The sequence below is a fragment of the Enoplosus armatus genome, chromosome 9 (assembly GCF_043641665.1).
Source record: "Enoplosus armatus isolate fEnoArm2 chromosome 9, fEnoArm2.hap1, whole genome shotgun sequence".
In the NCBI taxonomy this organism is placed as follows: domain Eukaryota; kingdom Metazoa; phylum Chordata; class Actinopteri; order Centrarchiformes; family Enoplosidae; genus Enoplosus; species Enoplosus armatus.
In genome coordinates, this window is record NC_092188.1 from 6,058,612 (window position 1) to 6,074,217 (window position 15,606).

Here is a 15,606-nt window from a genome sequence, read left to right on the forward strand (position 1 = left end):
ATACCTTACTGAGATAGTGACACACATTTCAATAGACACCCTTGTCTATTAGACATCTAGAGGAACAGATGAGAGTCCGGAGCACAAACGCACTGGCAGTGACATGTTGTCAATGGAAACTTCTGAATGCAAATAGCGTAGTTTCATCTTCCTGCTATGCAAAGAGGCCGTGGCTGGCAGCAGTCTAAGTGGTGTGTGTCTGAGTGTGTGTGTGAGTGTGTGAGGCCTCACTGGAAAGGCCATGTGGAAGAACTCAATTGTCCCAGTTAAGCATTCATGAATACTAAACCAAACCTTGAATGGAACATTCCTATCTGAGATTTCCTTCTCGTAAATTTCCTCCCCAATTCATAATAACACAGCCGAATAAAGAGTAAAAAATACTCACGTTTAAATTTAATGAAAATACAAAAAAATTATATATTGGTTTTTCCTCATGTACAGATATTTAGCACTCATATCAGTTAAAACAGAACTGATTGCATTTTTATTATTAGCATGATCACAATGTCAGTAGTTGCACTCCAAGTGACAATTTACATAAATACACATATTAAAGCACTTTACGGTAAGCAGTTTTTGGTTAACCCTACTCAGATACAAACATGTACATGTTAATTGCTTTGCTATGATGTAGTTGATTTGATTAAAATCCTCCCTTTTACAGGACATTCAGACTTGGTGTACTCCGCAAACCAGATTAGCAGGCACTGAAATATCTGCAAAGGAAGAAGAAATGCAAACTGTTTTCAGAAATAGAAGTAAGGTGATATTTCAATGAATGGGCACTGAGGTGTTACAACCCAGGAATTAGACTCGTCTTTTCTAACAGAGCATGGGTGGAAGTTGGACTATAGAATAAAAGAGTTTTTGATACCTATTTTCGCAGGCCTCGGGAGATTCAGGTTGTTCATGATGTTCACAAACTCTTCCAGGCTCTTGGTCAAGCGTGGGTTAAACTTGCGCTCCTCACCAACCGTGGACACCGTCTGACCTGAAACACAAAGACAGACAGCCCAATATATCATCCATGGTAACTGCGGTCTTGATGTTTATCAGACGGTTCAACTTCACTGATCAATCAAAAGAAATATAATATTCAATGCGAGCAGAGAAATAGATAGATCAGCATACTCACTTGTATCAGATGATTTCAGCTTAAAATTCAGTATGCATCACATATAATTTCTGACTGATATTTGATTGTGAAATTGCATTTTTCTGATCTATTTTCACTTTATATAAGTATCAAATTAGCAACAAAATTATTATTACAGGAGACATGTCTGAAAAGCTTGACTTGTTGACACTTGCATTTGTACACTCTTGTAACAACATGTGTATCATATCTGCTGCAGATGGGAAAATACTGGCTTTATAATACTGTGGCGCTGCTTTAAATCTGTCTTATGTGCGTAACGATGAGATATGACATAAACGTTCAGATGTGTGGGTTATCAGCCAACCTAAGTAGTCATGTGCTGGGTAGACGAGGCACTGGTCAGGCAGAGTAAAGATCTTCTTATGGACCGACTCATAGAGCTTGTTAGCGCTGCCTGAATAAGAGAGACAACATTTGGCATAGATTAGACAAGTCCAAAAAGAAAACAGATGCAATATTGCCACCTTGTGTTCCTCTAGCAGCATTACAAAGATAAATGTTTTCTCTTTCGGCCAGTGTGTCAGGAATTTAAATTCCAGCTAAACAAGGCATTTAATGTGAGATTATTAGCACCAAGTAAAAGTGTATGTCTACCCTGCTGGAAGTCCGTCCTGCCACAGCCTCTGATGAGCAGCGCGTCTCCAGTAAAAGCCATGCTCTGATCCCCCAACACCAGCACCATACACCCATCAGTGTGTCCCGGTGTCTCTCTCACTGTCAGATGCTGGGTGACAAAGGTCAACTCAAGGCATGTAAACATGATTTTATCAAGCAGGTTCAACTAAAATATTTCAGGTCTTTACAGAGCAACAGATGATAAAGTCAGGGTTGTATGGATTGATCTCATGCAGTGAAATAAGTCATCTGTTGTTCTTACATGTTTTCCAAAGGTGATCTTGTCTCCCTCTGACAGGAGGATATCAGCAGAGGCACCACTGAATTTGCAGATTGCACTCTTCAGCCCGACCAATCTTTTCTTCATCAGCCCAGTGCTTGTGATGTGGTCCGCATGGCAGTGGGTGTTTACTATCACAAAAAGAAAATAGCGTGGTTCACCAAAGGGGTTGGCAGTAATTCAATATTATCATATATAACAGCTGGTGGAATGGTTTTATGTTATCATTTTACAAACTGATGTTGTCCAAATTAATAATCTCAAGATAATTTGAATAAAAAAACTATCTTGTGTTTTTAATTAAGGTTTTTTGTTTTATATGTGTATAGAGTTGTGTCTGTTGTAATGGATAACAGTGGAACCCAGGTCATTGTACTGAACATCTGTTATTTTACATGTAGTCTTGCAGCAATATTGAAAAAACAATCTCATTAACATTGTGATACTCATTTCAGCCATCTGAAAATCTTGTAACATGAATAACCCACAATCTACAGTACAATTGGCCTAACGGAGTTCATAGTAATGAGGTTTCATATAAGCACACAGAATATAGATGTGACTTTATTCCGGGGCTATAATAACCTTGCTCCTGAGCAAAGTTGCCCATTACTTTGCAGAATTAGCAACAGAATCTGAGGAGTTTTGCCCAAAGCTAACTGTTCCCAGTACGGGGGCCAAATTATCCTTGAGTCAACCTACACATTACAGTTCATCGGATAATGTGCGGTGGACATGTACTTAAATAAACAAAAGACAATGGTAAAGATGGGGCACTGATATTTAAAAATGTATGGAATAACACCATATCTCTTAGTCCAGCCACAGGAAGTTAAGATACCTGCCAGTTTTAGATTGAGCCCCAGTTCATGTATGAGCTTCATGTCCCTGTCAATGGTCTCCAGTACAGGATCGATGAGGACCGCCTCCTTGGTCTCTGTGTCTGCCAGCAGGTAGGTGTAGGTGCTGCTACCCGACTCAAACAGCTGAACAGGAAAAAAAACAGGAGAGGGCACTGGAGTGACTCAGCAATAAAGTACAAAAGCGGGTAGTAATGATGCCCCCCCCCCCCCTTGTCCTCTGATAGTGTGTGAGATAGAGAGATAAAAGAACAGATAATGATGTGGAGACACTTGTTGTCAATGCAAAGCTTTTTTTTTAAGTATTTGGAAAGTTTGCAGTGTTAGTGATAAATAAATATTTAGTGTTTATAACCAAAGGACATGTATTTAATACTGTACATAAGAGGAAACCTTTACTCTTTTTTTACTTACAAAAAATATGTAGTTGAAAAAACAGTCTCAACTCAAGGTCCTCTTACTGGCTTGTTCTGGAGCTTTTGAACGTATCACACGGTTCTCATCAGCAGATTTAGTTTAGTTTGTTGCCATGGAAATGTAGATATTCAAACTTAACATGATAATAGAACATGATAATAGACAAATGATAGTAAACAATAAAAACAACTCTCATGTGTTGTAACCTCATGCATCAGGCTGGACAAGACGCGTGCCTTCATGTCCATTGCAATGTCGTCATGCTTCAGCCACAACATTACAGCACATCTACAGTAACGTTACAGTCATCGGGTTTGCAACGTTATTGCAAAAACATTGAGCAGTTTGAGTGAGGTAAGGGGTCTGTTTGGCTGACCACAATCCACAGAGATAAATCCGATAACTAAATTTAAACAATTAAAAAGAAACTACAACGTTGAATGTAACTTAACAGTAGGATAATTAAGCTAACGGCTAACTCCCTACTAACGCTAACGTTAGCTAGAAACAAAAATATTTAAAAACATTGCTGCTCTTCACGTGTTGGACCTGACAAAATAACATACTGAGGCAAAACCACAAACATTAATGTGAACCTACTTGTCTGAAGAGCAGTCCTTCGGTCAGCGCCATCCTGGAGCAGTACGATCTGCTGGTAGCTCGTAGCGGGTTAATGCCAGTACTTACGCCGGGTGAGAAGCGCCTGCACTCGGCTGCTGCGTAACTCGAGCCCTCGGTGTTTGCTCTGAGGCGAAGCGTGAGAGCCAGAGCCCGTTGAACGGGTTTCACCCACGTTGTTACCGAGCACATTCCCGTTCGTCGTTAATGTCCTTGAGTGCACTACCAGATATTTACCTCAAGTGGGACAAATGACATTCAACAACAGTTCAGACGCACGTAGGCACTTCAGTGGCTGCTGCCGAGAGCCCGTGACCGCGTTTGCCTTCAGCTTAAGGAAGAAAAATGTCAGATTCCCTACAAGAAAACTCACAGCTCAGAGGCGTTAGAAAGCTAAACCCTCAGCTTGGATGAACCCAGAGACAATACTGGTGTTGCAGTGTCACTCGCTTTTACAGCGGCTGTAACTGGTGCCATAACCAGTGTTTGTTATTGAGCAACAAGGAAAGTCCACAACAGTCCTGCAGGTCAACTACCTCCAGACGCGTCTGCGCGGGGCAGATGAGTTCCTGCACGATCAGACGCGTGCCAGTGGCTATGCACGCACGCACGCACGCCACATACACAATACTAGCGTCGACTGCAGCAGTGGCCTACGTGACTGTTGACTTTATCAGGCAGTCTCACACCACCCAAGCTAAATCTGGTTATAATGCTACATAAAAAGTGCTATGCAAAAACGTCTTGGTTGAAAATTTGTATAAATTATATATATATCTATATATATATATATATAGATATATATATATGTCAGTGTTTGTTATTACCAAATCAACAGTAAAGAATAGCAAACAACAAAACAAACAGAAGGAAAAGCTTTTGGTAAGGTCTTTTCTCATCACCAAGGACTATATAGTATGTTACTGCCCAACCCAAACTGGGTTTTTGTGACCAAAACCGACATTGATATAGAGTTGATAACTGAAATTGATCACCATTTCTAGACTGGTATTGTTTTGTTTGTTTTTTAGTTTTTGGCAACCCTTTCAGTGCCAGGTCAAAAGGTTTGTTTTCCCTACGTCCAGTTAGTTGCCTCTCAGGGTCTCTCATTAGCTTCAAATATGGATGTATTGCACATTTTCTTTTTCAGAATAACCAGGACTATTTGAATAGTTGCAGTCAAGATTTATAATGGATTATATATATATATATATATATATACACATTATATAATTTAGGTTTGCCTTGAAAAGTATTACAGCTCATTACCGAACACAACTAATCACTGAACTCTGTGAGGTTTTTGGTGAAATTGACAGCAACAATGAGCTTAACAGCCTCATAACTAATAAATAAGACAGGCAGAAAATGATAAGGTTTGGTTCATGTGCGAGCCTCACTTAAACAGTGAGGGACTGATAGGGTTACATTTGTTAATTTGTTTTTCAAGTATTGTGACAAAGATATGTACTGAGTGGGACACTTTATAAGCCTATTGCCATACTATTATAATGATATTTTTTGTTCATTGTATAACAAACAACACAAACAAGCAGATACAGGTGATTTGCTTCTTTATTGTTTATTAAGTATCAGGTTTTAGTGAGGTGTCGGTCATGGCTGTTGTGGTCTCCTCCGCTTCCTCTGGTTTGTCCTGTGGCAAAAATTGAAAAATGAAAATGCCAGCATCAACATAAAATATAGTTTATTTCCTTGAAGGAACTGTATTGAATGTAAGTGTATTGTATGGTTAGAGTGCATTCTACCTCTGTCTGTATAACACATGCCATTCAATGCTCTCATCCAGCAAGCCTTAATGGGCCAATTAGTGTATTTACTGTCTCTGCTTACTGATTTGTATCACCATTACTTTTGCCTCCACTAGAGAATAGTGTTAAACAAAATGGTCAAAAACCTGGTTTGAACAGTAGATACTGGGGAGGATGAGTAGAAAAAAAGCAAGTACTTTCTCCATTTTTGAAAATAACATTTTGTTTATATGACAATCACAAGAGTTACGACTTGCTCAGCTTGTAAATCATCTGTTTCCAAGGCCGATATCATTTCCATTTAAAATCTGAGAACAGCACATAAACAATCCAATCTATGTGACACAGCTATAACTAAAGTGTAAAATCACTGAACAAAGCTTGACTGACTGTGATCGTAACACATTCATACTGTGGGACCGAGAGGGACATCCCCTATGTACAGTACCTCTACATATCTTTCGACCCAGTGGATCAGTTGGGTTACTCTGCTGTAGACGCCTGGTTTATTGCGCCGTCCACAGCCCTCTCCCCAGCTCACTACCCCTGCCAGCCTCCAGTCCCCACTGGCTGTCTTACACACAAGGGGTCCACCGCTGTCTCCCTTAAAACAGTACCAAATCATTTAGTAACCAATAAAGGAAAAGTTTTGAACAATGTTTGCACATTTACCGGTGCAAGTTTGACCTCTGATCTTTTGTAAAGTTATTCATAAACCTGTATCGGGTAGGTTTATATGGAGGTGATATATCACTGGGTGTATACCTGGCAGGAGTCCACACCTCCGCCCATGGTGCCAGCACAAATCATTCGAGGAGTTAGGTACACGCCGTAGACGCTCGGGTGGGAGCAGACGGTTTGAGCTACTATCTTGACCTGAGCCTGCCTTAGCTCATCTGACACAAAGCCTGGCAGAGAACAGAAAGAGAGGGGAGTAAAGAAAGCCTAGACAGTAACTGTGATGTAAGAGTCTGCATGAAAAGGAGGTTAAGAAAATGCCTTTTAATTACAATGATGTGCTATTGCAAGTAAAGAGCTGCAAGTTCACAAGTATGTAAACTCTGAGTAATTAATGGATTTGCAGGCAACAAGCCCAATAGTTCCCTCACAGACTAAGAAGCTACCAGGGGCCAGAGGAGCAAATTACAAGGATAAAGTCTGCTTTTCACTTTGTGTCATCATTTAAAATTTCAAAATGTGTTTCAGTGCGGCCAGGTATAAAAAGCACAATCAGAGGGTTTGCGTCAGTGTAACACACCTCCTTCATGAATATATCCCCAGCCTGTGATCCAACAGGCTGCTCCAGGAGGGAAGGACTCGCTCGGACTGGGTAAGCAGACCGGCCGGACCCCACCTACAAACAGCACACAGTAATGAGATTAAGACATAATCTTACATTTATAAGAAAAGCAATGAAGACATGAAGGTTATCACATGTATGATGGTTATGAGACCGCATGTTATTTCCCTGCCAAGTTCCTCTACATACTTGTCAGTCACTTCTGTTGCTTTCCTTACAAGCGTTTAACATTTTTATTGTGGATTTAGTCTTTTTGTTTCCTTTGTGGAGTGTTTTTTAACTGGGCTTTGAGAAGAAAAAAAATAAACACACTGGACAGATTGACAAGTAACTAGTTAGCTTTAAGAAGATGCAGTTGCACCATTACCTTGATTGTCATTTTTTAAAAATCTTTTTCAAAGCATGTTTGTACCCATACATTATGAAGTAAACTGAATTATGGATTGTAGCAGTAATAGTATTATCCATTTTAGGGTATCCTAAATTAATCATTAATAGCTTATTTTTGAAATCCCTCTCTAAGGCAAATTAGCCTACAGTATTTACGAAGTGTAACAAGGTACTTGATGTGTTTTTGCCCAGCCCTGCCAACAGATGGAGCCACCTCCTCTTACCTCTCATGTCCATGTCAGTGACGGTGCGCAGCAGGCCTACGTCATAGTCGTTGTTGTATCTGTTGAAGCGAGGGTGGTGGAGGATCTGCAGTGCTCTGTAACGTTTCCCCAGAGAGTTGTCTGTGATGCTGACTGTGTCCACCACCACCAGCCAGTTGGCCACTTCAAGCATGTTATTCCTGCAGAAACAGCAGTGTGAGTCCAAGTTAAGTAGCCCCAGTGTGCACTGATCAATGCCTGTTTTTATCTTACTGTGAGAGACTGTCAACTATGCTGATGCTGTTTTTACTCTGATGATGTCTGGTCTTGATATGTATACTGCTGATTGTCAGATGAGAATTGCTGTGGGCCATTGGCTATTGGCTTACATTACTTGAAACAGCGCTATCAATTAATGAGCAAAACACACATCTCTCTTGTGCTGAGTCCAAAAGATTGTATGTCATTTCTGCCTGCCAAGCACACACTGTTGTAGCCCGCTTTAAATGCTCTATTTTATTACATTGGAAAAAGCCCAAATTGGCTCTCAAGTACTGAGGTATAAAAAACTGAGCATTTCAAGTGTTGCGAGTTCTTAGCGGGGAGAAAATGTCACTAATAATTCTTAATTGTATTATATTTGTAACTATTTAAGCTAATTAAAGTAATATTACTTAATAGTGGTAATATTACTACAATATATTATTACAATAATATTAAGTAATTCCAAGTGCTTTATATAACTTCTTAATAAATGAAAGTAAATCATATTTTACTGACCAAACTGCACTCCGTTCTTGAACAATGATATTTTTGCTTCAGCACTACAAACAATTCAATGAGCCACTCATAATTTGTAGAGGTGCTCAAAGTGCATTGATTGCTCAAAATCTGAATGAAATGTTCAAGGGTGGAGTAGAGAGCCCCTGCAGACAGATCTACGTCTGCGATGCTCAATAAACTCTGCTGTTCTGGTTTTAAAAATATGCAAAATGCATTGACAGGGGTATTAAATTGCCTTCAATGTACCTGCTCTTGACTTGAACCCAATTAGATCAGAACATAGAATTAACTTGGATTTGTCCAATTTGGCCTTGATAACAGCCCCCCCTACTGAGGACTGTGGATACGCAGACAGGATGCAGCACTACCTGGTTGCATCTAACGTTGAGCTTTTTTGTCCCTTAACTGACGACCCATCTTTCTTACTTTCATTCCCCATGTCCACCTCTTACTCAACAAAGCAGTGAGCTGCAGTGATGACCCAGCGAGGGGAGACGATGGCCCCTCCACAGACGTGTTTCCCTCTCCAGTGCATGCTGACCTGCCAGCCCCACTTGTCCTCGGCCGCCAACGTCCCCCCAACAATACGTCGGCCATCGCTCCCCAGATCTGGGCAGTCTGGGTGAGAGAAGATGAATGAGAAGGGATGTGTGCTAAGTGAAAAGAGCCAAAGACAAGAAGATACTGACACCTGCAATAACACTTGATGAGATAAGGTAAGAACTACCAGTCTACAGAGATTATTTTAGCAGAGTATATTAGCAGTTTAATATAGCGAATAATTATGGTAATATTCCAATAAAGCCCCTTCGGTGATAGGACTATTAAACTTGTGGTAATAACTGCCAGACAGCTGATGGATATGTAATAATCATCGTCTGTCCAAGATAGCAGAGAATTAGAATGACATTAATATTAAAGCCCCCACAGCCTTTAATCAATGTATTTCTTATATTCTCTACCTGCAGTGATGTTCCCTGTCTGGTTCCCTGGATTCTTCGGCAGAAAAGGCAGCTCAGTTGGGATGCTGCAGTTCCCCTTCACACCACAGAGAGGAGGTGATTCACCTAACTCAGAGGGGAACGCCAGGAACTTGACTAATTCAAGAGAGAAGAGAAGCAGTGACATGACACACTAAGTTAACTCAAAGAATCGAATCTCAGAATCATCACAGAATTCAAATGATCAAAAGTCACCGATACACAGATTCCCTGTCATCACTGTTCAAATGTTGAACCCCAATTATTTTGACTCTACGTGTTTCAAAGACTGTCAAATATTCTCTATTTTCCCTTTTGATTCAGTTTTCTTGATAAATCATTTAGATTCATCCAAAATTCAGGAGAAAGCTTCAGACAGAACATATTAACTGACAAAGTGAATGTGTAAAACCCATAAAATTAGATTTTATTCTTACTTAATTACTAATCACAGAAAAACCCTCACAAGATTAAATCTGGTCTGTGTTTTTACCTGATGAATTCAACGTACTACTGGTATATTAATAGAGCTTCGAGCACATTCAATCAATACATCTGAAGTTGTGTAAAAGACTAACGGAGACAGGTGCAGTCGGTTACCTAAGAGAGCAGAGGTGATGACCAGTTTGATGAAGATGGGTAAGCTCACAATCAGTAACAGCTCACGAGATGAACAGGCTTGAGGCTCTGAACCTACAGATAAATAATAAATAAAGAGATGAATAAGTCTTTCAACCATATTGAAGGCTGACTTCATCTTTCTCAACATTTAGAGACAGGTTTGGGTCTCCATACCATTGTAAGTGTAAAATATTGGTTATAGCCTATTTAAATAATTTATAATTTGGAATAATTCATACTAATAGAGAGACTATGAAAAGAGCGATGTGAGAAAGTAAACATTATTTGTGTAGCACCTGCAAGTATGCAAAATGTATTCATACCAACAAAGAGGAAGAGAAAGGTGTGTTGGAAGTTATTTCTTAAAAACAAGAGGCTGAGCTGGTCAGTCTAGCGTTTAGAGGCAAGCTGCCTGAAGGGTCTTTGGGCCGACACTTAAAAAATTGACCATAAAAAGGCTCAGTTCAGAGGACCTGAGTAAATTGAGAACAGAACATCAATAATATGAGGTAAAGCATGAGCTGCATGCAATGCCTTGTAGATAAAAAATGTGGAAATCAATTTTATGCTTGACTGACATCCACCTGAGGCGGACGAGGGCTGGAGAAACGTGGAACTGCTAGTTTTTTGATGAAAGCCTCACGGCAACATTCTGCGGGAGCAGGGGGACTGACGGTGATGTTGTGGTAAATGAGTCGATCCTGATACTTCATACTATGATTGTATGCAACGAGTGTGACAAACACTATTCATTAAAGTAAACTGGTGGATAAGCTAATAAAAAGGGGTTTATCCTCCACTATGTGCCTGAAGCTGAGATGCAATGGATTGCCTAAAACAAATGAGAGGCTGCGAAATGAAAGCATCGGGAGAGATTCTTAGTTTGAAGAGAAAAAAATGAGGCAAGGAACTGCTTAACATGTTGCATAGTACTTTAGTTTACTAAAGGCTATGGGCCAATTTAAATTCTAGAAATAAAATTGCAAGAAAATGTTTTGCCATCTATCCACAACCTTCCCAAAAGTTAATCTGCCTAGACAAATAAAAACGACACACCTGAGGGGGATAATTAATACCATATGTCCGAGAATAGGCCTCTTGGGAATGATGAAACATTTTCACCAGTATTTCACCACTTTTTTTATTTGTTAGATGTGATGCAATCCAATCTAGGGTAGAGCCGTCGCCATGAGCCCTTTAAAAGATATTGTGACCAATAGTATCAAAGGCCACTTTGAGGTCGAATATCAGTAAAATTGATTGCACACGCCAGCACTATCCCACATTATGGTGTTATTACTGAGGCTTGGAGAAACCGTAGGAAATGTAATTGTATCTATCTCGTCTAAGAGCTGATAAGAAATTTGAAGCAGTGGATGAAGGCTGCTTTCTAGGGAGAGGATGAAAAATAGCATGCGTGAAGAAATCACAGACATTTCCAGAAGTGAGCGAACAGCGCACAGTGGAGACAATCCTATCGCAACAGTAGCTATGATTTATCTTTATGGAAAAACGCAAGACATCTACACTAGTGTGAAAAATGAAACCTGTATATGGGGCACTCTAACAATAGGATCTTGAAACGAGATGGAGCAGAAGTGTCTCCAACACCTTTGAAGAACTGGCAAGGAAGATAATCACTGTATTATGTAGTAGGTGGTGAAACCTTGGGCCAAATCTTGGCTGTTTGACTATAAAAGATGAACACCATGTATATCATCACTTGAAAAGACAAGAACAGCCAGGGGAGCAGATTGTACAGACCTGTCTGTGCAGGTGAGGAACCTGGGAGTGTGTTTAGAGCTCTAGCTTTTACTTTCTGATCTTTTCAATATATAGGCCCTTGTCTATGTATTTTTGTTTTAAGATACACAATGAATAATTTATCCACAGGGATTCATTATCTGTACGCAGAGATCAGATTTTCAGGGATGCAAAGCTGATGTGTGTGGATCATTAACGTACTACTACTGAGTGTACGTATGAGATGTAGCAACAGATTATCATTTTGATTTAAGCAACAAGAAGACGAAGACTCTACTGCCATGCTAGTGGCTCTGAGGTAAACCAAAACCAAAGAACTGGACATTTTGACCTGATGGTGGCGTTAGATGAAAAGTCAAGAGATCATAATTCATTACAGTTCTTCCTGAGGGGAACATGAATGTCAGTACCAAATGTCATGGCTATTCATCCAAAAGATATTTCAGTCAAAATCACGAATGTCAACCTGATGGTGGCACTAGAGGAAAAGTCAGAGTCATCACAATTCATCCTCTGGTGACCATACAGCCAAATTTCATGGCAAACCATGCAAAGCTTGTTGAGATATTTTAGTAAAAGCCAAAAGTGTCAACTTGCTGGAGGCACTAGAGGAAAAGTCATTGATCACCAAAGTCAGGAGGCTTTATCCCTTGGGGACCATGAATGTCTGTACAAAATCTTATCTCAATGCATCTGGTAGTTGTTGAGATATTTTAGTCAGGACCAAAGCGGTGATCTGACAGGCCAACGTTGCCATGCCACTAGCATGGCTAAAAACAAAATACAAGTAAAAAGATACGTAATCCTCAAGTTTAAAGCAAATTGTGCCAATCTGCCCCGCCAGCCCAGCCAAGAAAGAAAATAGGCGTTTTTCCTCAAATGTCAAACTTCAATGCTTTAGCATACTGTGATATTTTAGACAACAGTGTTTCCCACATTGAGGCAGCAGTTTGTTTCCGCATAACTCAATAAAGAAATGCTTTTCCCAGTTTGATGTGGAAGAACTTAACTTCCCTGCACAGATCCCTAACCTCAACCCATAAGAATGGTATCAATCTTTACGTCTAACTATTGAAATAAGTGTATTTCCCAAAATGTTGAATTATTTCTTTAAGATTTCCCTTAATTTGGGGGCAAAACCAAAAATGAACAAATGTATGTGGAAAGGTGTGTCCACGTCAGGCCGGCCTTTTGGGCCTCGTCAAAACTCCAAATTGAACCAACACCCTTAATTATTACCATACCTGGCTCTTCATCAGGGGGATCTTTGGGTAACATGAGACCTACTGATCCCTCCTCCAGTGGACCTCCATCTGACGGTTTCCTCCTCTGAACTTCCTGGAGATTATCGCTACAAGGAAGTGGTGAAGACAGGGTTTTTTGATCTTGGGCCTCTGAGGACCCAGAGGGAGAAGAAGTTACTGAAAGTTGAGGCTCTGATGTTACTTCAGAAAAAGATGGAGGCTCTGAGTTTAAGTTTCCATTGGCTGCAGGTTTATAGAGAGGCATGAGTGTGAGGACTGTAGAAGGGACCAGAGACGATATACTCAATACTTCATGACTGGTTGGACTTTGAAAAGACGTTGATGACCAGTGCTTAAGGGACGGATAGATTGACGGAACAACTGGCTGCTGTGCATCAGAAATGCCGGTGCTGCCTGTTTGGACATGCAAATCCATACTTGTAAAGTTGCTGGTAGAGGCCATGAAATGCAGAGTATGGTCAAAGTTAGAGTTCATGTTCTTTGGGGTGATAGTGTATAGCTTGTGGGTTCTGATTAGCAGCATACATGTGCTGGTTTGGATACAATCGGCTGTATTTCAGACATGGCTGCGCTGAGAGGAGGGACACGGAAATGAACGGAGACCCTGAAACCTCACCTGAGTCCTGCAAAAGAAACAAAAGTGACGATAAAACATGAGTTTGGAATAATACTTCTGTGAGAAAGTTTGAGATACTGATATTCTCACATAATATAGAATGAGTCTAATATGGCATTTTAAAGTGCATTTTATTATCTTGCATTACTTAAAGAAGAGCTTTGTGAATTGCAAATGTCAGATTGGATCTTGGTAATTAAACCTGGGTAAATTATGAGATGGAATTTTCCCAAAAGAAATTAAAAGGATGACTTGGATAACATCCAAATGCTTGCTCTGAGGCAAATACTAATAGTCGGGAAAAAAAATTGATTGCAAAATAAGGTCACAAATAGTACTCTCGCAGGAATTGTGACTTATATTACTAAAGTTGTTTTAACTTCTATGTATTACAAACATCTGTGCAAGAGAGGACATCTGTGATTGAACACAGTGTTTGTTCAATTTACTACAGCCTCCATAACTGGCTCATATCTTCACATCTATCACATCAGGGTAGTTTTTCCCAACTCTAAACATTTTCTCAAGTGCTCTCACCTGAATGTCAGCCGTACAGATTTGCATGTGTCAGCTTCATTTGTATGCGTGGGATTATTCATCTGAGTGTGGCTCCTTCGCTTATTAAGACAGCTTTTACCACAGTGGGGAAAAGAAATGCATCTCTGCTCCACAGTCAGTGACAAGACACCGAAGACGGCCGCTCGCTCCGGGGCATCTTTAATCCAAAGATATCTGCTCTGTTACCGTGACTCCATCAACTTCAGCTTGCACAGGTTTCTGCAGCTTGTCACTTTCTTCTCTTGCGATTGCTCTCCTCAGTTACCACATAATCCTTTCATTGTGTCGCCCCCCCCCCTTCATCACCTTCCTCCTTCTCCTTCCAGTCTCCTCTTCTTCCCTCTCCAACTTAATCTTTCTCCTCTGGTCAGAACAGGTGAGGCTGTAGCAGTCAGGTCAGTAACGGATACGTGCACTCTTGTCATCGGGCGTCTATGAAATATGCATGGAGATAATTGTGAGCTTGGGTCAGAGTTTAATAACAGAGGGTAATGTACACCACACCACTGAGGTGCTCCCACTCACAAGTACTGAGGAACATAATGGCAGCATGGACAGACACACATACACAGAGTCAAGGAGTTGAATCTCTCATAGTTGAGAGATATGTATCCAATAATTATACTCCTATTATGAATCTGAAGAGGCATACTTGTGTGTATGAGTCTGTGTGTGTGTGTCCAGTCTTCTCAAGGGTATTTTGTTCGTCCTATCACATTTCTGCATCAGTGCGTGGTGCTGGCAGCGACAAAGAATCCCCAGTCGTGGTGTTACTCAGCATCTTCCGGGTGCTGAGTTCACTTTAAGGATCAAACGTGGTGGAGGAGGCATGACGGCATCACCTGTGGGCAGGTATGTCACTGTGTCTGCCGCGTGGTAAACATGGTGGACCTGAAGTGCCGAACAACATTTTCCAAAAAATAAACAAAAAAGAACTGGAAGCCTTTCATAAAATTAACAAGTCAAAACTAAAAAATCATAGGTGAAATGTCACACAACAAATAAATGAAATAAAAATGACTTTAAAAACACAAAACAGAATGCTGTTAAATTTCACAAAACAAAGAAAGAAAATATAACAAGTGCTCATGCTTTCGGCTCTGTGAGGCTTTTAGCCAAACGTCAGCATGCTAACATGTTCACAATGACAACAATAACATGCTGATGTTTAGCATGTATAAATGTATGTGTTTAGTGTTGCTACCATGTTCCCCATCTTAGTTTACCATGCTAGCATGCTACCATTTGCTAATTAGCATTAAACGCAAACTTCAACTGAGGCTGGGAATGTATAGTTTTGCAGGTATTTGGTCATAAACAATAAAGTATTGGACAAATTAAAATGTTGACCCAACAATGGCACTCAAGTCAGATGATCATCAAAGTTATTACAGTTCATTCTGTA

The 15,606-nt window shown here is 40.3% G+C and overlaps 1 protein-coding gene across 2 annotated transcripts; it reads right to left on the reverse strand.

Moving 5' to 3' along the window:
• Positions 1–391: 391 nt before the first annotated feature.
• Positions 392–4,489, reverse strand: ethe1 (ETHE1 persulfide dioxygenase). Of its 2 annotated transcripts, XM_070911997.1 has the most exons (7): positions 3,935–4,489; positions 2,899–3,043; positions 2,040–2,188; positions 1,757–1,886; positions 1,467–1,556; positions 878–994; positions 392–719 (listed from the first exon to the last, which is right to left on the reverse strand). In XM_070911997.1, the coding sequence occupies exons 1-7, from the start codon at positions 4,142–4,144 to the stop codon at positions 673–675; spliced, it is 888 nt and encodes a 295-aa protein (XP_070768098.1). In that variant the 5' UTR covers positions 4,145–4,489; the 3' UTR covers positions 392–672. The 2 variants fall into 2 exon arrangements, with proteins under 2 accessions (XP_070768098.1, XP_070768099.1); XM_070911998.1 differs by lacking the exon at positions 3,935–4,489 and having other exon boundaries at positions 2,903–3,025.
• Between the last annotated feature and the right edge of the window lie 11,117 nt (positions 4,490–15,606).

What these genes read in the sequence shown, in the direction of transcription:
- ethe1 (XM_070911997.1), bottom strand. Translation starts at nt 4,144, where the DNA reads ATGTGCTCGGTAACAACGTGGGTGAAACCCGTTCAACGGGCTCTGGCT. An exon ending in GCTCAATCTAAAACTGGCAG is followed by an intron (nt 2,189 to 2,898) that starts GTATCTTAACTT and finishes TTTTTGTGATAG; the next exon opens with TAAACACCCACTGCCATGCG. An exon ending in CAGGACGGACTTCCAGCAGG is followed by an intron (nt 1,557 to 1,756) that starts GTAGACATACAC and finishes TCTCTTATTCAG; the next exon opens with GCAGCGCTAACAAGCTCTAT.